The following is a 24,209-nucleotide window of genomic DNA, read 5'->3' on the forward strand; positions in this document are numbered from 1 at the left end:
GTCTACACAGCTATTTTCCTGGAGTCTGGATGCTTTAAAACGACGTATTCATTTATAAATTGAACAACAGTGCTTGCAGTTAGCCGAGTCTGTATTACGAGTAGACGATTGATTTCGGTTGGCCCATATCACTACGAACGACTTGAAAGAAACAGTAGAAATTGGCTCCTCCTCCATCTCTTTCCCACACCCCTCGGAACCTTATATGCTACAGAGTATAGTGTCTAAAGCGTAGGCGCTTTTGGAAAGGATCTGAAAATTAAAATATGGCTATGTGATTTTCAACACAAAGACCTCAAAGAGCGTTACAGCACAAGAGCTATTCAAAATATATCACATCCAGAGAAGTTGGAGGGCTGCAAGGTACAAGTCGTCCAGGCCGGTGTGCATAGACTGTTCTTGCATCCTTCCTGCAAAAACCGGGCAGGTGACACGTCGCGACGAATTTCAGCTGCATTAGAACCATCACCTGCAGTTTGAGGCGTGGGAAACGCTGCCGGAGGGGACTTGCAGGAAAGACCTCCGGAGAGGTGCGCGCAGTGGGGCTCCGGGGCCGCCGTGGTGGTGTGAGTACGGGCTCGCCAGCGCCCGGCAGAGCCCGGCAGACGCCGCAAGGTAGAGCCGGGCACACGCTGCGCGGGAAGGACCGCGGCAGCCGTCGAGAGCCCAGCACAGCCTCCGGGCTCGCGGCGGCTACTGCCCGGGAGGCGGACCCGCCGGAGAATCCCGTCGGCGCGGCGGGGCTGGGGGCCGGGCGGGGCGCTGACGTCACCTCCCCTCCCCCTGCGCCGCCGGGAGGGAGGGAGGGAGGGAAGGAGAGGGAAAGAGGCAGTGCTCCGCCGCAGCTCCCGGCTGCAACTCTGAAACTGGGCTGCTGGCTGCCTGGACATGTCCTGACAAACTTGGCTTCCCTTCGGCCCTCGCGACAGCCCTCGCGCACTCTCCTTTCGCCTCCTTTTGGTGCTGAAGTTTCACGCAGAACGGACGCCTCCGGAGATGTGGCCACCTGGGTCCGGGCAGCGGGGGTGGTTCGCACTGTCGTTGGGGACATGCTGAAGATCCGAGGGGGGCAAAGTTGGTACTTCACACGCGGTTTTTAACACATACCCGAACCGCGAGGGGATTACGGAGCTGCTCACGACTTGAAAGCGAAGCACCGAGGACTCTGCTGAAGTGGTGAGTTGTTTAGTGCAAGCCTTTCGTATTTAAGTTTAAACATAAATGAAATTACGCGGGGTGTTTGGCTCACAGCTAGGGCTGGGACTCGTGTGTGTGCATCCTACAGGCTCTCCGGTTCGGCGAGCTGCACACCCCGCTGGCTGTGCATGGCTCGAGAATGAAAGATCAGTATGCATTGATTTTGGAATTCATCAAATACATACATAGCACTGTTCAGAAGAACTTGAAAAGCTATGATGTTTGTGCATTATTTTGAATATAACTTAACTGTAGAAATGGTGCCCAGGGAGGGCGAATCGCGGGCCGCGTGATCTGCAGTGGCGGAGCGCCCTCTAGCCCGCACACCAGGCAAGGCGCGCGATCCCTGCTTGTCCCAGGCCGACTGCGAACTTGGACCTGCCGGGCACTGCTGGGAAGTGGGCGTGAGTTTTCCGCAGCCACCCCAGCCTTCATTTACCCCCGACTCTGACTCATTCTGTACCTAATTTCCAAATACCACCTCTGGTGGTCTGGATGCAGAAGCTGTGCAGAGGGAATACGTTTTTCTTTGGGGGAACAGTCCCTATAGCCCCCTAATTTCCTAGAGCCTTTGGGGCAGAGTTAGGAGGGTCACCTACAGAAAAGACAAACATGGAAACTGACTTTCATTTATCTTTCTGTGAAGGTAATTCGATGGTAGCGAAAAGGCACCTCTATTTCGTTCATTTGGGGCTAAATTATCAGTTAAAAACGTGGCAGCGCCGGGGTCTGAAATCTCCTTCTCTGGCTTCTGGCTGTTCCTGTGGCGACAAAGTGCAACTTCTTCCAGGCAATTAGGTTTCGCAGTGAGCCTGGGAAATCGGGATTCCCAAACAGATGTTCTAGCTCCAGTAGCGCTGTTATTTATTAACGAGTGGTTATTTTCTTAAGGACTTTTTTTGCCATTTAAAAAACAATTGTGATATGGTCCAGGATGGTGTCTTTTTACTTTTTACTGTTCTTTCCCCACCAACCTCCTACTTCCACAACTGTTGGCGTTCTTGTGTCCTGTTTTGTTGGGAGTTAGCATTCGACAAGGAGGGTAAAGCGGTTGAGCTTGGAGATCAGATCACCTACTTTCGAGGTGGCCCGTGTATGAAACTGACCTGTAACTTCGGGAGTGCAAGTATAGCCGTGGCCAAGTGTTTGGATGATGCCGTTTGTTGGGTGTGCTGAATTTCTGTGTGTTCTAAATAATGTGCAGGGAATACATCACATACTCTTAGGGCTTCGAATCAGCACACTCATCCTGCAGTCATTTTTCCTTCCCAGCCATAACGTGCTAGACACTTATTTTTTCAATTACCTTCTTTAAGACAATTTAAGACGAGACGGCATTAACTTTGAATCAAGGAAATTCTGTTTAGCCCTAGACTCCCTCTCCCCCATTTACCTCTCAGCTCCCCTTCCAGCTCCCGCTGCAGATTCTGGGGAAATCAGGTCTCTTTGTCCACACAGTGTTTAAGTGTTCGAGCCCTCCAAACTTTCCAAGGTCAGGTGTGCCCTCTTCTTGGGGTTGTTTCCCAACGCCTGGGAGCACTCAGGGCTTCGGGTGCGTCTCCAGTGCGCGAGCTGGTGCCTGGAGCGCTGAGGATGGGCTCCCCGCCCTCGGACGCCGGGAGAGTCCCCGGAGGGGGGGGGCGTCTGGACGCCCGGGGTTTCCCCTTCTTCCTTGGGAGCATGTAGATTCACGTTGGACTGGGTCCACAGTTTGCTGGGTGGGCTTACCGGTTGTGAAAGCGCGCGAGGCGGCCGCTGCCTTTTGTCCCGCAGACGTGGGAGTCGGGGGTGTCCGCCGCGGGAGGCGGGCTTTGGGGTCGGGAGATTATGGGGTCTAACAAAGAGGTTGCGGAGGAAGCGCTTTCATTTTCTCGAGATCTTAGTGTAGATTCCTATCCAAATGCATTCTTTCTGAGATCTTTTGGAAGATTTTATTCCACCCAACCAATTGCAGACTCAGAAGTGAGGCATTCAAATACACACATAAGAATTCCCCGTAGGTTAGAATCTACAGGCAGACCTAGGAAGCATTTTCTTTAGCCTTGGCTGACTTTTTGTGGGGTGGGGGGAGCCAATGTTTCCCCTTTGCAAGCAGGAAACTGCATGTTAATTCCCTGCACGAATGTGTGTGCTGGTCATTACTAGTAACACCGACACTCGAGCAACCCCACAGTGTACCCCGGGGTGTCGCAAGCTCACCCTGGGCACTCGCTCGCACCCTTGCGAGTTGCTGGCTGCAGTAGCAGCAGGGACCTCTGAGCCGTGCCGGGGCATCGTTGCCCCGACCCGCCGGCTCAGGGTCTGGCCGCCGGGGAAAGTCAGCTCGAGTTTCCGCGCGGGAGAAATGAGCGCCGGCACTCGCGGGCGTGGCCCCGGGCGGAGGGATACAGTCTGAGCGGCGCGTGAGGCGCCAGTGCCAAGCCGGCCGTGCGGGCGGAGAGCGGCGGCGGCCTTTGAGCTGGGCGCACGCGAAGCAAGGTCGGGCCCGGCACCATGCGGACCTGCGAGCCCAGTGAGGTCCCCGGTGCATCCGATCCCCTCTCGGGGGCGCGCTGAGGCGACGGGGTACGCGCTCCCGAGAGTGCCGCCGCCACTTCGGCCAACTTTGCTGTAAGTTTCTTAGAAAGAAGTTGCGGCTGGAGGGCAGGTGGGCGAGGGGCGCACCGCCGCGGCTGCCGGTGCGCGGCCGGGCCGGAGGCGTCTGTGCACGGAGGCGTGCAGTTGGCTGCTGCGGGCGGGCGGGTTTTCCTGGGGGCTTTCCTCCCGCTGGAAGGTGGTTGTGCTGTGGCGCCCGCCCACTTGGAAAGTTCGGTCGTGGCCCTGGGATCGGGCGGCTCCGGGAGGATGCGGAGGCGGGGGTGGCAGGGGGTGGGGGGATGACCCGCGACGTGACCGGAATGGTAACTGCAGAGCCGAGAGCTGAGGCTGCAGCGCCGGCCGCGCCGAGTCTGGTCGTGGAGCCACTGCTGGAAATCAAAGCGGCGGCCGCGCGCGGGCTCACCGGGCGGCCGGGAGGCCGGCGCCTCCGTGCGCCCCCGGCTGTGGAGCTGCACCCGCGCCCTCTGCTCTCCCTCTCCGGTGACACTCATGCCTTAATGACTTCACTGATCATGCACCTGGCTTAATTCTTCAATTTATGAAACATTCACAGGTAGGTGAGATGAAAGAAGAGGCCAGTCGAAGTGAGATGGGATCTTTGAAATGGAGTCTTGAGTTTTCTCTCTCGGATGCTGCGTGCGCTCGAGTGCTGCGCTGAAGTTTCAGTACTGACTGCATGAATGTAGCTAGAATAAGTGCGATTGGTAAATTGTGATGCCAGACATTTGCAAAATGTGCTGTTTATCAGTGTTACTATTCTGGAAGAGAAACTTGGAAGATTTTTTTTTCTGAAAGAAATTCTGCCTCTGTAGTGCTTTTTCTTACTCAAAGTGCTCTTTTCTAGGAAGCCAACTTTCTGTTGTCTAGAAGATTACTTGTTCCCACTGATGTGAATTGCAGGGCTTTGAAAACAAGGATGCAATTGTATGTATTAGGAAAGTAAACTCATAAATATTTTCTGTGCAGTTCAAGTTTCTTTGTGGGTCTTTTTTTTTTTGCATGTGTCTGAACTATGGCTTCATTAAGTAGCTTTTGTTAAGCAAGTCCCTGGTGCCTAGTAGAGGACTTCTTTAAATTGGATTTTTATAGTAACTATTAAAATTGTAAAAGACTTAAAAGGCATAATGATCTTCAGTCATTTATCTTTTACAAAAGCAGATTCTTAATATACTCAGAGATATGTTTCAATAGAATTAAGCTATCTCCATTTGTTAAGTCTAGGTAATGGCAGTGTTTTTCCATATTACTCTTAACGTTGTGGTTGTTATCCAGCACACCCACCTGTTACAGTTACTCATGAAAATGTGTTTCTTCAGGTGTATGTTAATTGTGATATTTGACTTTCTTTTTTCCTTTAGAAGGACAGCTCTGGTTTCACAGTTAGAATTACTGTCTCTCTTCCCTTGTTACTTATTTAAACTTTGAGATGGATGCAAAAATAACTGGGAACATTACATAATCTTTGAAAACAACAATTGCTATAACTTAAGCTGTGCCAAATATAGTATACATGGTGTGACATGGTAAGTTCAGTGTAAGGTTTGATTTGAATAAAGTATCTGTGTAACCCCATTTCTTGAAAAAATGAATATTGTAAATGAGCCAAATTCATTGTCCCTCTGAAAGAAAGTGAGATTGTTAGAGGACTTAAAGTCATTCAGGTTACCTGTATATTAATTTGTATCTCTTAGTCACTAGAAGTGTATCCCTAGTGGACTCTCACCATGTTAATTTAATACATTATTTAAATCCATGTTATGGACAGGTGCCAAAAGAAAAATCTAAAATTACTTGCAAACTAGTACTGTTTCATTCCCAGGATCCTCTGCCTTTTTAGTGTATGTCCTTAGATTGAATTTTTGAGGCACCTTTGAAGCAGGCATTTCTTTGGATGTTAGAAGTGAAGGGATCTTCAGATGACTTTGACTGTTACCAAGTCTACCAGCACATGTTTTCCTCCCAAGTTTGGCTGATTTTTACCTAGAATCAATAAGCTGAATCAAATTAGTGCATTATTGTTGCATTAAATGTCTCAGTGGCCTGATGATCTGAAGGACTTGATTTACTAGCAGGAAGCCATAAGCCAGGTGTCTGTTTATTCTTTACTAGTGGAAAATTGCAATAGACAAGCTTTCTTTTGACTAGATTACATAGAAGATGAAGTCAGACTGTCTTTTCCTCTCAGTTGCTCAATTTGCAAGTGTTTTATCTTCAGGCACAGGAAAGGAGTTTTTGAAATGAGTGAAGCAGGTAATTAATTTAAGATCAGAAAGTTGCCATTTCTCTTCTCATATGTGAGAGGAGCTTTTTATTTAAAAAATGAATTTGATCAGATGAGGAATCTGCATATTGCCCATTTTCAACCTTAAAAAATATTCATCTCTTCTTTAAGTCCCAGATTTGAATATATTGCCAAAATTCTTGCTCAATTCCAAAGACTTATTATATGTGCGGCAATAAATCTATAATTAAACGTCCTCTGCCAACTACCTAGGAAAATCAGTAATTGTTTAATCCTGAACCTTCATAGACTATTTAGGCATAGGGCTTCCAAATCGGCTCTGCAGTACAGACACTGAATTGGCGCCACCTGTAGTCAATTTGGAAGCATTCTGAGGTGGGTGGTGACCTCTTTCTGAGCTGCTGGCAATTAGAGCAGTCTCCAGGGCAGGGTGGTGTCTCAAGAGTGTCTGAGGAAGCAGAGCCACCATGTTATCTTCAGGAAAAGGGTTGATGGTTCATCATCACTGCTTCTGTAATCCTGTTTTCACTTGACTTGCAACTTGCCTTTTTTTCCTTGTGTAGGTAGAACATAGCAAATTTATGACCTGGGCGTATACATTAGCTTTTAAAGAGAGGGAGGATAATTTTTCTGGGCAGGGGTTAGGAAGAGAAGGAAAGAAATGTTGAAGAGAAAGGTGAAAATAACTAAAGTATGTGAGGAGTGAAGGGCAGGAAAAAATAAAATAGCAAATTTCATTAACTTTTAGAAGGGGAAGGAGGGGTGGAGTGTTAAAGTGTAGAGCCCCCACCACTAGGTGGGGTCATTGGCTTAGGACAGCTTGGTTGCTTCAGGCCTGCAGGATCTCTACCTTTTTGGGTTGAAATAGGATGTAATATTGGGAGATTAAATTTGCAAAATAGGTAGAGGTCAGATTATCAAAGGTGTTTAATACAAGGCTAAGAAGAATATACTTTAATCAGCAGGCCGAGGGGAACACTGAATGTTTGCAAACTAGGGAATACTATTACAAAGAAGTGTTAATGAGATGAATTTGACTTTAGTGTAGAGGCTGAATGGTATAGGAGCCAGAGGCTGTTCACATGCTATGCTTGAGCAAAGACAAATATGAACTAAGTGGCAGCAGCCTAAATGGAAAGGGAACAATTTTGAGAAATTGAGAAAGAAAAAAATATCAAGTCTAGGTAACTTTTTAGATACAGAGGTTTGGCAGATAAAAATAAAAGAACATAGAAGTCCCGAACTTTTAGATTGTGTGCGTGTGTGTGTGTGTGTGTGTGTGTGTGTGTGTGTGTGTATGTGAGAGAGAGAGAGAGAGAAAGACAGACAGAGACAGAAGTTGGAGGGTGTGTATCTGGAAGCTAGGAGGTTGTAAAGATTGTACTCCAATCTTTAATTTTTCAAATAAAGAAGTGGAACTCAGTAACTTCCTTGAATTTACACAGTTGATTAGTGACAAAGCTGGGGCCACATCACAGGTTTTATGTCTCTCAGTCCCTTCTTTTCTCTTTGATTTCTTAGATTGCAGACCCTGGCATTGGGGATGAGCTGAAACTCTTAACAGACATAGGGAAGTCTAGCTAGGGAACTTTGTAGGGGGGAGTGGGTGACAAGGCCACGTGACTTCGGTCTGGTGGTGTCTCGAGTGTTCTGTGGCACGGGAGGGAATGTTCCCTTTATGACTAAGGCATAGTGGATGAGATTTTGAAGGGTGGTAATATGTGCTTTTATGAAAGGAGTTGGAAGACAGAAGTTTGTAATGAGCTACTTCAAGGAGAGTCAGTATAGTATATAAAAGAGTATTGAAGAGAATCAGGAAAATTTAATGTCATTCATCCTTCCCATGTTATGGATCACTTCTTTGTTCTAGGCAGTCTGGACAATGGAAAGGGTACAAGAGTATTGCGGGGAAGGGAGAGTAGTGTTGCATGTAACATTAGGTCAAGGAAGGTAAGTACTGTGAAAAGGTCATTTGATTTGACACCAGAAGAAGCTGTTCGTGCTGCGGGGAACCTGAGGGTCTGAGGTCAAGTATTTGCAGATAAGGGTAGATATGATGTCTTTAGGGAGATGGAAGTCAATGTAGCTCTGAGAAACTACTTTTTTGGAACACTATGCCAGTAAAAGAAAGAGTGTGGTAGGTTGGAGGAAATGAAGGGAGTGAATGAAGTTTATTTTTAAGCAGGGAGGCATCCATGTGAATTTGTAGACTGCAAAAAGGGGGCAGTAGAGAAGAGGTCATGTGAGTGTGATGTTCAATTTTGAGGGATACTTTAGGAAGAGCTGTGGAAGAGGTAGAATTGTGTAGCATCAAGGGTGTCTATTTGTAGCCTGGGTAGGTCCCACCTCTTGTGAGATGTAGGCAGACAGAACAGGGGAAGAGAACATTTTAAGAAGGGGAAGTGGGACTTCCTGCCTGCTAATTTCCATTTACTTCCTGTACATAGAATATTCACATTCCTGATCCATTAGTTAGTGAAATGCCTGTGTGTGTGTGAAGGTCAATACACAACATCAACCTTTGGCCCCTAATAAAAACGTTTGGAAGTAGAAGTAACCACTGTTAATTACTGGCTAACCTGCCAAAACATTTAAATAACTAATGTTTGCAGAGAAAACTACATTAGGTGAGATGATCTTATGCAGTGTGTTTATTGAGCTCCTCTGGGCAGCATTTGCCTGGTGAGGGTGAAGAGACAGTGGCTGAAGGAGGAGTTCCATAGTGTGGTCATGCCTTGCATGTGACAAGAAGCCAGTGGGGAAGTAGCGCAGCCTCCATTCACCCCATTCTTGTCTTCTGTGTCAGAGTAGCACAGAACAGCTAGAAACAGTCAGTCATCTGCAGATGCCCACGGACATGTTTTATAGGCTCATATAGTAGGTAAATTACATAGTATATTTTATATGGAGGCTATTTAAAAATTCAGAATTCTGTGTAACTTTCTTCAGAGCAAGAAAACCTTTTAAAAATTGCTCTGATTGAATAAATCGAGTAAATGCTGAAGTTTTTTTAAGTTCTGAAGAGTTACAGTGTGCTGAGAAATTTGTAGCTCTGCACTGTCAGTATCAGTTGTCTGAAGACTGGTCTCAATTAAACTGGAATCAGTTGTTGATCATTTGAAGGCAATAATTAAATTCTGTCATGGCTAAAGCAGGCTTATTGCAGCTCCATTCAAAACTAACATGCAGAGTTATTAGAAGTAGTTAAATGGCACTTATGAAGCCTAAGACTTCTGTTCAATTCTAGGTTCATGACTGCCCCCTCTCCTATTTTTACTGAAAAACATATTAAGATGGCTTAAAAATGCACCCAAAAAATAAGACATACCCATTAATGGCTCAGTATAACAATGAAAGTTTTTGTAAGTGCTGTCTGTGGCTATTATAACTGAGTAGAAAAATGCAGATTTTTTTTTTCTGTTGCAAATGTTATCTGGAAGCTGTGAATTGGTTATAGTGGATAACAAACAGGCTTTCTTAGTAAGATAGAATATTTTTTTTTATTCCTATAAAGTGATTTTAGAGCTCATTAAACATTTAATGTACAGTATTTTTAAAAAAGGATCAGGTACATTTCTTATATTGTTTTTTGACAACTTCATGACATTTTCTTTGGAAGTATAGTTATCTGCCTTGCAATTTAGACATCTTTAAAAAATACTTTTAAAATGTGACACCATTCAAATGGAACAATAAGCTCTGAATTTCAGTAACACATTCGTTTCTAGTGACGCTTTCACTGATGCTGATATAAAATGGGAGTGTTTGGGAGAACACGAGCGGGAACACCAAGTTCTTAACTTGAATACTTACGTGCATTTTTACCATCACACATGGAATGGCCAGCTGAATTTTGTTTCCCTACTGCACAGAGGGCTAGAAAAAATAATGGCATGTGTAAAAAATTATGACCCAAATAATAAAGACACCATTTAATAGGATTTATGCACATGTGATGCTATGTCCCACCAAGTGTCCTGTCTCCAAAGCATAGGAAATGCTTCTGCATCTCCAGCCTTATATCTAAATATTTGAGTTTATGCAGGTAGGTCCTCTGCTGGGGCCATGTTCTGTTTTGTGAAGAATGTACAGTCATAGTAATTGACTGGAACACTTTCCACAAAGGTCTCCCTAATGAAGAAATATGAGCATGCTAATGTCTGATTTCTACTAGAAAATTATTTTCCTCGTTTATAGATTTCCAGGAATCTATACTAAAGATATTACAGCTTTGGACCTGAGGCCCTTTTCCCTACAGGCTGAACTAAGTAAACAGCCTTTGTTTTTGCTTTGGAAAATGCGTACAAGAAATCCTATTTTACTGTGAGTTCAAGGCATGTGATCGCCTTCTAAATATCAAAGTGTAGCCTTAGGCTAAAATGGCTATGGAGTTTAATTGTCATAAACATGAACTCCAGGTAATAATGTACTTTTTAGATGAAACGGTAGTATCTCCACCTCCCCACCCACTTCAGCTTTACTGTGTCTTTTATATAGAGTAACAGCCGTAGTTTTTTAGATCGGGGTATTTTACAGTGAAACCTGAGTTCAGAGATCTTGGTTACATTACTGTGAGGTTAACAATGACTCCTAAAAAGTGAATTATTATTATTTTTTCCTGATCAAAAGAATTGCATTTACTAGTTGGTTGTAATTACAGTGGCCTCTGGTAGCCACGTTTGCAGAATAAATGCAGGGTTTTCAAAGGTTTCATTTATGCACGTGGTCTAGAAAGTGTACTACAGCAGCAATGTGTCCTCTGAGAACTCTGGTGGGTGGGCTGCGAGAGGTGCCCGCGGTGTTTGGAACCAGTGGAGAGCGATGAACGGGTGGTGACTCAGGCTGTGGTCAGACTGAGTGACGGAGATGTCGTGGGCAGAGAATCAGCTGCAGTACTGGTGACTTGGCTGGTGAGAGGGGTTCCAGGACCTGTCACCAGTGGTGGGGGCAGCATGGAGCCAGCTGGCATTAATTTGTTATCTCCAGGTCTCACGTTAGGCTTCACATGTTCAAAAAGACTGACTGACTTATGTCTTTGTCCCTCTTTCTGGCTTCTCCCTCGCTTACTCATTCTTCTCCTTTTCTGTCCTTCACGTCTTGGGGAGCAACAGGGCTCTGTCCTGGGTCTTCTTGTCTTCTCTGCACTTGCTCCTTGGTGATCTCATTCAGTGTTGTGGTTTTAGGTAACGCCAGTATTCCGGCAGCCGTGCAGGCTGGACCCCTCCCCCCACTTCTCGCTGCCCGCTTGGATAACAGTGCGTGTTTCACCTTGACACGCCCAGATCTGGACGCCTGATCTTCCTCCTTGGAACCTGTCCTCTCAGTCTCTCCTCTTTGAGTGCCTGGCTGCTGCACTGCTCAGCAAGCACCCAGTTCCTGGGATTTTCTTCTGTATCCCTCTCTGCCTCTCCCCTCCTGCCTCTGTCCCTCCAGGTCATCAGCAGATTCTGAAAAAGGTGCAGAATTTGCTTGCCGCCCCGCGCCGCCTGCGCCATCCTTGGGCTGAGCCCCCGAGGCCCCTGCCCTCTCCCGAGGCACTGGTCTGACTGGCTCCCTCCAGCTTTTGCCCTGGCTTCTCTCTCTTCTCAGCACCAGGGCCAGAGTGACCCTTTTACTTAGAGCACATCTCTCCCTGTTGGAAATCCTCAAGTAATTTCTCATTTTGTTTATAATAAAATTCCGAAGTTGTAAAAATCATCCTCATCCATGAATCCATACCGATCTAAAGAAATGATTGAGTAAATACATAAACAGGAGAGACTCGGCAAAACTCCCTTATGAAAGATTTCTAAATAAATTCTGCAGTGTAGCTCTCCACCCCTTAAATGTAGGCAGCTCACGGTGACTTGCCCCCAGAGCGCATGGTACAGAGAGGCCGCAACGTGCCCTCTGTGCGGAGAAACCTGGCGAGCGCTGCATCAACCCAGCGAACAAGGTCAGCATCCACGAGCCAGAGGGGTGGGATCTGAGGAGGATGGCACTTGGCCTCTGTGGTCCTCCTCCAAAACCCATTGTCCCCGTCTAATCATGAAGGAAACATCAGACAGTGGAAAGATTTTCTCCCAAATACCTGACCAGCCCTTCTTAAAACTGTCAAGGTCATTGAACACAAAGCATTCAGACCTTTTTACAGCCCTGAGGAGCCTGAGGACAGTTGATGACTGAATGCAGAACTGTACCTTGGATGGGATCCTGCGACAGAATGAGGGCGTTAGGGCTCAAGTAATGCCAGTGTGGTAGTAGGCGTTCCGTGGTTGTGATACCTGTACCGTAATAATGTGAGATGTTAACAATAGGGGAATCTGTCTTCATAACTTCTCTAGAAATCTGAAAGTATTCTAAAATTTAAAGTTTATTTTAAAAAGCCCCTCCCATCGTGCTCCCCCATCACCCACTGTGCCCCAGCCACAAGGAGCTCTTTGTTGTTTCTGGAACTAGTGCTTCTCAACTGGTGGTGATTTTGAGTCTCCAGGGGACATTTGGCAGTGTCAGGAGGCATTTTTGGTTGGGGGAGAGGGAAGATGATACAGGCTTTTTGTGGGTGAAGACCAGGAATAATACTGTAATATCCTACTGTGGTTGGGACAGTTCTCCGTCTCCACCCTCCTGCCAACCCTAAGAATTATCTGCCCCAAATGCCAATAGCGCTGAGGTTGAGAAATACTGGTCCTTTTGAATTTAGAGTTCTCTCTTCACTTTCTTGGCTGGTCTCTTGCTCTGCTTTCTTTTTCTTCCTAGAACTTAACCCATCCGATAAACTCTTTCTTTAATGGTTTGTCTCTCCCCAGAAAATGTGGTTTCCATGAAGATTTGTTGGTAGTCACTTTTATATCCCAGGTGTCTGTTTCTATCCCCAATTTTTTCTGACACATAGTAGGTGCTCATTAAGTATTAGTTGAATGAATGAAAGAATTGATGAAGGGAGTGAATGACTGAGAAAGATAGTGCATACTTATGCCAAAAAATTCAGTGAAAATGTAAACATTCCCCCTGCTGCCTATTCTCCAGAAGTTACTACTGTTAAGAGTTTACTTTTATCAGTCCAGCATTTTTCTATCCATTTTTAAGCACATTCCTGAACTATGCACACTGTTTTATCTCCACTGCCCCACCTTGTTTTTAACAATAAATGGGATCAGTTTTGTTTTTCCTGTTAATGTATCTGGACGTCTTTATGTATCATCGTGTAGAGTGTGGTCTTACTCTTTTTAATTAATGGCTGCTTAATATTTTGTATATGGAATTAAGCAAAAGCAATTTAATTGCTTGCAATAGAATCCTGGTGTAATAGTTTGTAGTACAGTGGATAGTAGTAATATGTTGCCTTAAACAAAAAACAGTGCTTGTTTAACATCATCTTTTTAAGTGTTCTTTAAAGTGTTTAATTTATGTATATTTTTTATGCCTCATTTGTAAGCACCTTGGGCTGAGGCTCTCCATCGTTGAGAAGTCTTGACCTCCATGTGCCTTATGTGGTCTGTCCTGCATCAGCCTCCCGGTACCTATAGGTTGAGTTGGAAGTTTTCACTTGTTTTGATAAAATTAGTGGATTGTTACATAATTAATTTCCCAGAGTATAAGAACTGTTGACCAAATTAAGAGAGAGTTCTGGGAGGAATTGTTGCCTTCATTTTGTTTAAATGGTAGTTGTTTTCCTAGAGGCCAAAATTCTGTCTAATTTCCTAACATTGTCTGCGGAGGGGAAGACATGGTGGCTAAAGAACAAGTTAGGGGTCCCAGCTTGACTGTGATTCAGTATCAGTTCAGCTCCTAATTGCCTTCTGTACATCAGGTCTTTTCTTTTTCCCTAACAAAATGACTAATGGGGCAGAGTTGGCAGCCACGGAGTTAAGATACTGTAAATGAATGTTGCCATCCTAATTTCAGCCTGGCTGTTAAACCAGCACTCCAGCCCGCTGCCTGTCTCACTTTGGGTAGTATTCCCGTGTCCGGAATATTCATTTGAGAGTTAACTTTGCCAAGGGCACAGTGCTGTGCTCTTCAGACAGTGCTGGGATGTTTTGTGACGCTCCATTGATTTACCAGATGAATTTGTTAGCATTTAGGAGAGCAGTTGGTGTGAAAAATAAGTGGCCCACTCCCTGACGCACCTCAGCCCCACGACTGCCCACGCCCCCCTTGTTAAAAGCAGCTCTTTCTCAAACAGCCTCACCCTGATGCCTTGATGGGTCCTGTCTGTGCTTTAGTTCAGGTGAGGGTGCGTGCGTGCGTGCGTGCATGCGTGCGTGTGTGTGTGTGTTGTGTTGTGTTCGGTGGTGACAAAACATGGCTGGTGAGATTTTTCTTGCTGACTTGGAGACAGAGGAAGTTCTGTTTGACTTCAAGCTGCTGGTTTTTCTTCTGTAAACCTTTTTTAGGCTCATTTTAGTGGTTCAGAAATGACCTCATTATCAAAATGATATTTTAATATCTTTAAATAGTTGCATAGTGTTCAATGCCACAGTAAACCCTTCCGTTGTGTACAGGGTGAGCTTAATCATTCTTACAAAGAAATGATGTTATTTCAGGATAAATTTTGAAATGGGATTATACAAAAAACTACTGTTGAGATGTCTTTGTGCTACTCTGAATTAGTCGTTTGAAGCCTGCCATCCTCAGGATATTGTAGTTGCATTAAATTTGTGTGCTTGTGAGCCTTTGATTTATTGTGTATAAATGTAAGCAGTATTCATTATCTTTTTAAGAATTGCTTATATTTGCCTTGAGGACTAAAGTATAATACGATTTAATTGTTACAGTTTTCAGACTTCCATCTGATGCTCCTTGGTTTTTTACCTTGAGTCATTGAAGTGTGAAAGTTTTTAATAAACTAAGTAATTTTAATATGCCTAATTCTACCATTTAGGCATATTAGAGGAGGGTTGATGCTTATTGGAAAACAGAAAAAAAAATCTCAAACCACTGCATGTATTCATATTCCATACAGATGGAAAAAATGCCTTATTCAAACGTAAGGTCTAAAACAAACTTTAAGAGAAAAGTCTACACTTTCTCATTTGTTTTATGTCCCCCAAAGTAATGGTTCTTACTCCTTTCTACCATTTTAGGTTCCTGAGAGGCAAGCGATGGGGAGACATCTGGCCCGGCTTCTGCTCCTGCTCCTCCTCCTCCAGCATTTTGGAGACAGTGATGGGACACAAGCACTTGAAGAGACTCCTCTACAGTTTACGCATTTCCAGTACAACGTCACTGTGCATGAAAACTCTGCAGCCAAGACCTACGTTGGGCATCCTGTAAAGATGGGTATTTACATTTCAAATCCACTGTGGGAATTAAGGTACAAAATTGTCTCAGGAGACAATGAAAACCTATTCAAAGCAGAAGAATACATCCTTGGAGACTTTTGCTTTCTAAGAATAAGGACCAAAGGAGGAAATACAGCTATTCTTAATAGGGAAGTGAAAGACCATTACACATTGATAGTCAAAGCAGTTGAAAAAAATACTAATGCCGAAGCCCGAACAAAGGTCAGGGTGCAAGTGCTGGATACAAATGACTTGAGACCACTCTTCTCACCCACCTCCTACAGTGTTTCTTTACCGGAAAACACAGCCATAAGGACCAGTATTGCAAGAGTCAGTGCCACGGATGCAGACATAGGAACCAACGGAGAGTTTTACTACAGTTTTAAAGACCGAACAGACATGTTTGCTATTCACCCAACCAGAGGCACAGTAGTTTTAACTGGTAGACTTGATTACGCAGAGACCAAGCTCTATGAGATGGAAATTCTTGCAGTGGACCGGGGAATGAAATTGTACGGGAGCAGTGGCGTCAGCAGCATGGCCAAGCTCACAGTTCATGTGGAGCAGGCCAACGAGTGTGCCCCTGTGATAACAGCCGTGACATTATCACCCTCAGAACTGGACAAGGACCCAACATACGCAGTTGTAACAGTGGACGACTGTGACCAAGGTGTCAACGGGGAGATAGCATCCTTGAGCATTGTGGCCGGTGATCTCCTTCAGCAGTTTAGAACAGTGAGGTCCTCTCCAGGGAGTAAAGAATTCAGAGTCAAAGCCATTGGTGGTATTGATTGGGACAGTCGTCCTTTTGGCTACAATCTGACACTACAGGCTAAAGATAAAGGAACTCCTCCCCACTTCTCTCCTATAAAAATAATTCATGTGACTTCTCCCCAGTTCAAAGCTGGGCCGGTCAGGTTTGAAAAGGATGTTTACAGAGCAGAAATAAGTGAATTTGCCCCTTCGAACACACCTGTGGTCATGGTAAAAGCCACACCTAGTTATTCTCATTTGAGGTATGTTTTCAAAAGTACCCCTGGGAAAGCTAAATTCAGTTTAAATCACAACACTGGCCTCATTTCCATTTTAGAACCAATTAAAAGGCAGCAGGCAGCCCATTTTGAACTTGAAGTCACGACAAGTGACAGAAGAGCCTCAACCAGGGTCTTGGTTAAAGTCTTAAGTGCAAATAGCAACTCCCCCGAATTTACCCAGACTACGTACAAAGCATCTTTCAATGAGAATGTGCCCATTGGTACTACTGTCCTGAGTGTGAGTGCTGTGGACCCTGATGAGGGGGAGAATGGGTACGTGACTTACAGTATTGCCAATTTAAACCATGTGCCATTTGTGATTAACCATTTCACCGGTGCTGTGAGTACCTCCGAAAACTTGGACTATGAGCTGATGCCTCGGGTTTATACTCTAAGGATTCGAGCGTCAGACTGGGGCTTGCCATACCGCCGGGAAGTTGAAGTCCTTGCTACCCTTACTCTTAATAACTTGAATGACAACACACCCTTGTTTGAGAAAATAAATTGTGAAGGAACCATCCCCAGGGACCTAGGTGTCGGAGAGCAAATAACTACTGTTTCTGCTATTGATGCTGATGAACTTCAGTTGGTACGGTACCAGATTGAAGCTGGAAATGAACTAGACTTGTTTAGCTTAAACCCCAACTCTGGAGTATTGTCGTTAAAGCAAGCACTAAGCGATGTCTTAGATGCAAAGGTGTCCTTTCACAGTCTGAGAATTACAGCCACAGATGGAGAAAACTTTGCCACATCATTATATATCAACATAACCGTGGCTGCCAGCCGCAAGCCAGTAAACTTGCAATGTGAAGAAACTGGCGTTGCCAAAATGCTAGCAGAGAAACTCCTGCAGGCAAATAAATTACACCATCAGGCAGAGGTCGAGGATATTTTCTTTGATTCTCACTCTGTCAATGCTCACACACCACAGTTTAGAAGTACTCTTCCAAGTGGTATTGCGGTAAAGGAAAACCATCCTGTAGGTTCCAGCATCATTCTCATAAATGCTACTGACCTGGACACTGGCTTCAATGGAAAACTGGTCTATGCTATTTCTGGAGGAAATGAGGATAGTTGCTTCGTTATTGACATGGAAACAGGAATGCTAAAAGTTTTATCTCCTCTTGACCGAGAAACAAGGGATGAATATACCCTGAATATCACAGTGTCCGACCTTGGGATACCGCAGAAGGCCGTGTGGCATCTTCTAGATGTCACAGTTCTGGATGCCAATGATAATCCACCCGAGTTTTTACAGGAGAGTTATTTTGTTGAAGTGACTGAAGACAAAGAGGTAAACAGTGAAATCATCCAGGTTGAAGCCACAGATAAAGATTTGGGGCCAAATGGACATGTAACATACTCCATTCTGACAGATACAGATAAATTTTCAATTGACAGCATGACTGGGGTTGTTAAAGTTGTAAAGTCCTTGGATCGTGAAGCACAGCATATCCATTACTTAAAGATTGAAGCCCGGGATCAGGCCACAGAAGAACCTCCGTTACTTTCCACTGTCATTTTGAAAATATCTTTAGAGGATGTTAATGACAACCCACCCAGGTTCATTCCACCTAATTATCGGGTCAAAGTGCGAGAGGACCTTCCAGAAGGGGCCATAATCATGTGGCTGGAGGCCTACGATCCTGATTTAGGTCAGTCTAGTCAAGTGAGGTACAGTCTGATGGACCACGGAGAGGGAAACTTTGACGTGGATAAACTCAGTGGAGCGGTGAGAATTTTACAGCAGTTGGACTTTGAGAAGAAGCAAGTCTATAATCTCACTGTGAGGGCCAAAGACAAAGGGAAGCCAGTTTCTCTGTCTTCCACTTGCTATGTTGAAGTTGAGGTCGTTGATGTGAATGAAAACTTACACCCACCAGTGTTTTCCAGCTTTGTGGAAAAGGGTGTCGTGAAAGAAGATGTCCCTGTTGGCTCATCGGTGATGACGGTGTCTGCTCATGACGAGGACACCGGAAGAGACGGGGAGATCCGCTACTCCATTAGAGATGGTTCTGGTGTTGGTGTTTTCAAGATAGATGAAGAAACAGGTAAATAAAATCTTATTCCTCTGGTTTGATCTCCTCTTCTGGCTTTTCTGAAGTAACTGCCCCGTGCTAGCTCCTTCCCAGGTCCCCGCCAGACTGCGTGTGCATGCTTTTTATCCTCTTGCAGGTGTCTTTATGCAGTGAGCCGTGAAGATGGAACCAGAGGTGCCCGCATGAGTTGGCGTAAAATGAGTAAAATACAGGGGAACATTGAAATTACCACTGATGCTGATCTCCGAGTCTGTACTGTCTTATCAGCATCACTGTGGCTTTGCTATAACTTTGCAAAGTTTTTCAAACTAGTACATTTGAAAGCTTAGAACAACCACCGCAATCTACCTAGCAAGACACTCAGAGGTCACTGGATGCTTGCAGCATTGTGCAGTGCACAGAGAGAAGTTTCTGTACTTAAACTACTTTACTTAGTACCCTGTTCAGGTTGTGTTTGAGAGGCAGATGCAGGATAAGTAGAATGTTGGCTTTTTCCGGTGTTAATTGGGTGATATTGGAAAAGTTAATTATCTTCTTAAAACTGACTTCATCTGTAAGATGGGGACACTCATAAAATTCCTGCAATATTTATATGAGGATAAACTAATATAACAAGGCAAAGCTCTCTTTTGGAAGTGGTAGGAATACTTTGTTAGGATATTTTTCCACTTGGAATAAGGTCCTAAAACCAGAACATCTCAGACATCTAATTTATTCTAAGTGTGAACATATTGTTTTATACTTTGTACATATTTCTAATTTAGCTGCTTTTCAGAGATACTATACTTAATGTTAGTTTTCCCCCTACTGGAGGGTGAGCCTTTGTGTTAGTTTGCTAAGGGCTGCCATAATATTCAGTTTGTTTGTTAATATCATGTGTGTTTTCTTTATGAATATGTCCATTCCAAAAGAGGTGTTTTTCTTATTTCATTAAAACTTTGCAATTATATTCAGTAATACCACAAGTAAATTCTTCAGTCAATATCCACTCCACTATCCACTCCCTTATTTAGTAGGTGCATATGAAAATAAAATTATTATCCTAGAAATAAGTTATTTTAAAGGCTATAATATTTTTAATGTGCTTTTACTTATGAAAGGATTATTTTTCTTATGAACTGTATGCCACTGGCATGCCTTAAATATTTCGACAGAGTATATATTGCTCATCTGAAATACCCATAATAGTTTAAGAGAAAATTGTATAACCAACAGCCATTAGTAATCACTCATTTGAAGAGGGGGAAAAAAACTTTTTTTTGTCATATGCTCCAGTATGAATTAGAATTTTCAGGTACGGTGCCAATGGAGAAAAAGATCCAAAACTAAGTACCAAAGCTGAAACTATGAAGTATGTTTGTGATTTTTCTAATTCCTAAGGACAGTTATTTGTACTTTCTCTTTTTTTTTCTAGATTGCGTTTTGAAAGCCTATAAAGAACTGTTACAAGTTAAAATTGAGACAGAATATAGAACATTCCCTCATTGATTTTAAGTTATATGAGCTCTGACTTTTAGATTTTTCTTTCAAGTGAAAAGAGTATTTTTATTTTTGCTTTTTAAGGACTCATTTAGAAACTGATATTTTTTGCTTGTAATTGAAGAGGCTGGGATATTTTTACTACCCAGGGGTTAAAAAAAAAAGGAAACAAGAAACTAAAACAAGACAATGTCCTGAAATAGATGTATAGTGGTTTTCAGAGCTGAATGGCAGGGCCAGACTTCCAGTGGTAACAGCTGGGATGAGCTGGGATTATGGTTGGTGGGAATGCTGAGTATATAAGAATCTATTAGGCATTTGTATAAATACTGAGATTTAAAGGTGAGAGAAAAGTTGGAAATCTCTAGATCATCTGTTCTGTCGTCCTGAGTTTACAGAAGAAAATATGTATCAGAAATTTATGTTTTTGAAATTGAAAAGAAGTGATATAATACTACTTACACATTGACCTGGTATATATTTCAAGGTGTATTTTTAGCAGAATCTTTCACCCAAGTGATTTCTGAGATTCCTGACAAGACATTTGGTATCACAGTATAGAATTCCTTCAGGAAAAGTCAGTATGTTTTGTGCAGTAGAGATACCAAAGTTAGGTATGCAGATTATTTATTGGGGTTTATCTAGAGCAGGTGTAAGTGTGGAGAGATGCCTGTCACATGAAGAAAAAGTAGGGGCAGTTCAGGAACACCAGGGGGGACCCCACTGAAGCTTGATATAAATGGGAGCTGGCCTGGCCCTGGTCAGGTTTATAAACACCTTGCTAGCACTTTAGTTAGTTAGTCTCTGCTCACTGCGCATTTCTGCTGCCCTCTTACCTTCTTTTATTTGCATTTGATACTGGGCTGATTGCCGTGGGCGGCCTGCACAGGACTGCTTGGGCCTTGGAGACCAAGAAGCCTTCCACCTTCCTGTGTGCTTCTTGCCTTTGACCTAGCTTTAAAAAACGACAATGTTGGTTGAGTGATAAAACCAAGTTTTGAGCGTGTTTCACCTATTTCATCATTGTCCAATGTGTGTATCATTTGTATACTTTAGTAGAACAGAGAACATAACTCCGCAATCTGAATTCAGTTCTTACTAATTTTAAGGTCCTTCCTTTTCTTTAAAAAAATCTGTTTAAATTTGAAACGTCCCCTGAAAAAGGAGCTTTTTCATTTTGTTCTAGAAATAGAACTCCTACAGGCTACCTAAAACCTGCAGCTGAATGTACACTCCTGTTAGCTCTGGATTTTGTACGTGTTTTGCTAATTGGCTCTGCAGGGAGGTGACATGTACTTGCATTGTGGGGGTGATAGCCATTTGACTCACCCGATAATCTCTCCCTGGATCATATGCTTTTCCTGGAAAGGCTCCTGGGTGTCAGTGAACTGTTCTGACAAATCCTTGCCCGCATGGTTGCTCGTCCAGTTGAGGTTTGGAAGGGTAGACGGTTATGTGAGGATTATAAAGCAGATTTAATGGCGCGGTTAGTGGAGGATATGTCTTCAGAGCATGTGTAATTTCACATTAGGATTTTGATGTGCCTGACTGTGCTTCTCAGCATGCATTCCATTCTCACTTCAAATACGTTTCTGGCTGCTTTGTTGTAAGCTTCAGAGCTGAGCAGAACAGAACCTTGAGCATTCCTGCAGTGGATTTGTGGAATTAATTCGGGTTCGTGTTCTTGGCTGATGGGTACCCATCCGAGTCGATTATCACTTGAGCACCCATAAAAAGTGGCAGCTTTCTGTTAGTTTTAAAAACGAAGGTGATGTCTAGAAAAATGCAGGGCCAAAAGGCTTTTTGTAAATTGTTAACAGAAACTTAGTCTGTTTGGGCTAGCACTTGTGTGTGTCATGTTATCGGGTGCCCATGTGTGTGTGTGCCTGCTGCCTAAGCACTTTGGTTGTATTTTAGGCTGTTTGGATAATATAACCCAGTAAGAGTGTTGCCCCCTTCAGACTCTACCTATTTGGGGAGACCATATTTTTCATGACGGTAAGAGCAAATTTCTAAACTTGTGGGTGGGGTGTTACTCTTAGAATTCCAGTCATAGCAAGATTGAAATTTTCATTTCAGTGAAAAGGCTTGGAAAGAACCAATATAGAAAGTACAGCTGTTGCAACAAGATAAATCACCATTCATGAAATACGGGAGGAAAAATGTGGATGACAGTTTTCTTAAGAGAGCGTGGCCACATTCTCATCATGAGAGAGGGTCATTGCACCATTCCTGTCCTCCCACCGCCCCCTGGGGACTTCCTTAGTTGGAGACATGGGATGACTGCATTTGTGTGATGTGACCAGAAAGAATTTCCAGTGCAGGCCGGCTTTATTGCTGACCTCAGTGAGAGGGATACTCTTCCTGGAGCTTCTCTCTGGTTTGGCAGAACTCTGAATATATTAATTGCTATTTTAATTATTCACTCAGTGACAAGAAGCCTTTTCCCCACTTAAAGTGGGATATTCTGCAGGCAAACAACCAGTGACCTTTGTGTTTTCCTAGGGCCTGTTCTCAGGACAGGTGATAAAATGTAGAGGATTAATGGGCTCCACTGTCAGGACAAAAATCCTGGCAGAGTGGCGAAGAGCCCACAGCCTTTGGAAGTGTGGGCTGTGTGGGGCGTGTCCCCTCCTATGGAGCTGGGGCCATACTTGGCGGCACTGGGAACTTGAATAGGTCCTGGTAGGAGGCCCAGGAAGGGAGTTAGGAAATCCGCAGGTGAAAGGGCTTTTGTGTTGCTGTCTCCTCCCTTAAGTGGCAGTAGCTGCTGTCCTGTTGTTTTTGTTCTATTCCTAGGAAAGTGGGAGAGAAACAAAATGATTTCTTACCCAGAGTGAGACTGAAAATCGGGCCTTGGCAGAAACGGTGTTACAATAATGTGCTGTGACTCTGTGTGGGAGTAGAAATATGCGTGCGTGCGTGCGTGCGTGCGTGTGTGTGTGTGTGTGTGTGTGTGTGTGTGTGTGAATCTGAGTCAAGGCAGGGAGGGCACGGTCATTTCTGCTGGTAAGGGAGCCTCCTCTGCAGCAGGAGGATTTGAAGGTGAGAATGAAATCTAATTAGCAATCCTAAGGAAATTCCGTTTTGTTTTAAGAGAAAACAGAATCAGCTTTTCTTTCATTGTGTGATATTTGACAAGTTGATGCTTTCAGCGCTGATTGAATACAGGCTGGGGAGGAGCTGGTTATAAAGGTCTAGGAGCTGTGATTTGGGGTGGTATTCTGTTGTGAAGCAGAATGTGGTGAAGCTGTGCAATGCTTTTATATAATCCAAAATGAGGGGTGTGGGCCCGGAGGGCTGGGGTTCAAACAACTTAAAATATGGTCTCTTTGGCTGCACACCTTCAGTGATAATAGTAATAAACCATAGCCACTTACTGCCTGTTACATCTAGGTGCTGTTACAAGCATCCTGTATGTATTAACTTATTTAATCCTCACAGCTATCAGATAAATTGTCTTATCCCTGTGTTACTGACAAGGAAACCTTCACAGACAGGTCACATAACTGGCCTAAGACCCCTTGAATACTAAGGGCAGAGCCAGGGGCCTGTGCATGCAAACACTGCAGTTTACTGCCTCTCGCTCTTAAGCATGACCTTGAGATATGCTCTACAGGAGCCCATTTAGAAACCCCTAGTTGAGTGGATCCAGGCTGACCTGTGCTGGGCTGAAGACCTGAATCCTAGATTTCAGCCGTGGTCTTAAGGAAGGAGTAAGTGAAGGCTCTTCTTCCATCATTTTTTCTCAGAATGTCATATTGCTCTTCAGCACATTTAGGACAACAGGATTGTAGAATTACATTGTAGTGGCCTTTAAACAATTTAAGATCATTCCAACGCAGAGAGTGCTAGTCATGCTGCGCGTAAGAGTGCGCTTCACTGTCTGGTTGGGATGGACCAGGTGTCTTACCTGCGTTTGCAGTTGTGAAAGTAGGATCTTCTCCTAAATTAAAATGCTTTCTGTGTGAACTGTACAGAATGTTATTTGGAGCCTTTTCTCACTGAAACAATGTTTTAGATGGTTGTTGGGGTCCTGGCTAACCTTTAAAACCAGTTTAACCCACAGGGTAGCTGATGTCAAGGCATCTGTTAACATCCCCCTTGAATCAAGTCGCTTGTTCTCTTGTTCTGTTGTGTTGCCTTCCTAGTTGCCTTGGCCAGAGCCCTGTCTTCACCAGCCAGCTTGTGTGTGGCCAGGAAGTGGGTGAATGTTGTTCTCCTTCTCAGCCATCTTGACTGGGGACAGTTTTTATGTTCTAAGACTGTTTAAGAGTCAAGCGTTCCTGACTTGATGAGTGACTTTTGCATATAGAGATTTAATTCTGAATTAATATCTGGTCTCTTTTTTCCA

At 44.1% G+C, this 24,209-nt stretch overlaps 1 protein-coding gene across 10 annotated transcripts in view; it reads left to right on the plus strand.

Moving 5' to 3' along the window:
• Positions 1 to 821: 821 nt before the first annotated feature.
• The window catches only part of FAT1 (FAT atypical cadherin 1), a 116,721-nt gene continuing 93,333 nt past the window's right edge, over positions 822 to 24,209 (plus strand). For 5 of the 10 annotated variants that reach the window (XM_073219121.1, XM_073219124.1, XM_073219126.1 and 2 more), the window contains exons 1-2: positions 4,331 to 4,348; positions 15,106 to 18,388. In XM_073219121.1, the coding sequence (XP_073075222.1) occupies positions 4,334 to 4,348; positions 15,106 to 18,388 (3,298 nt within the window). In that variant the 5' untranslated portion in view covers positions 4,331 to 4,333. Of the gene's footprint in view, positions 1,177 to 3,615; positions 3,808 to 4,329; positions 4,349 to 15,105; positions 18,389 to 24,209 lie in introns of those variants that run through there. The other 5 variants (XR_012124019.1, XM_073219127.1, XM_073219129.1 and 2 more) reach the window with 3 other exon arrangements.

This window comes from Manis javanica, chromosome 12 (genome assembly GCF_040802235.1).
Source record: "Manis javanica isolate MJ-LG chromosome 12, MJ_LKY, whole genome shotgun sequence".
NCBI classification, from domain to species: Eukaryota; Metazoa; Chordata; class Mammalia; order Pholidota; family Manidae; genus Manis; species Manis javanica.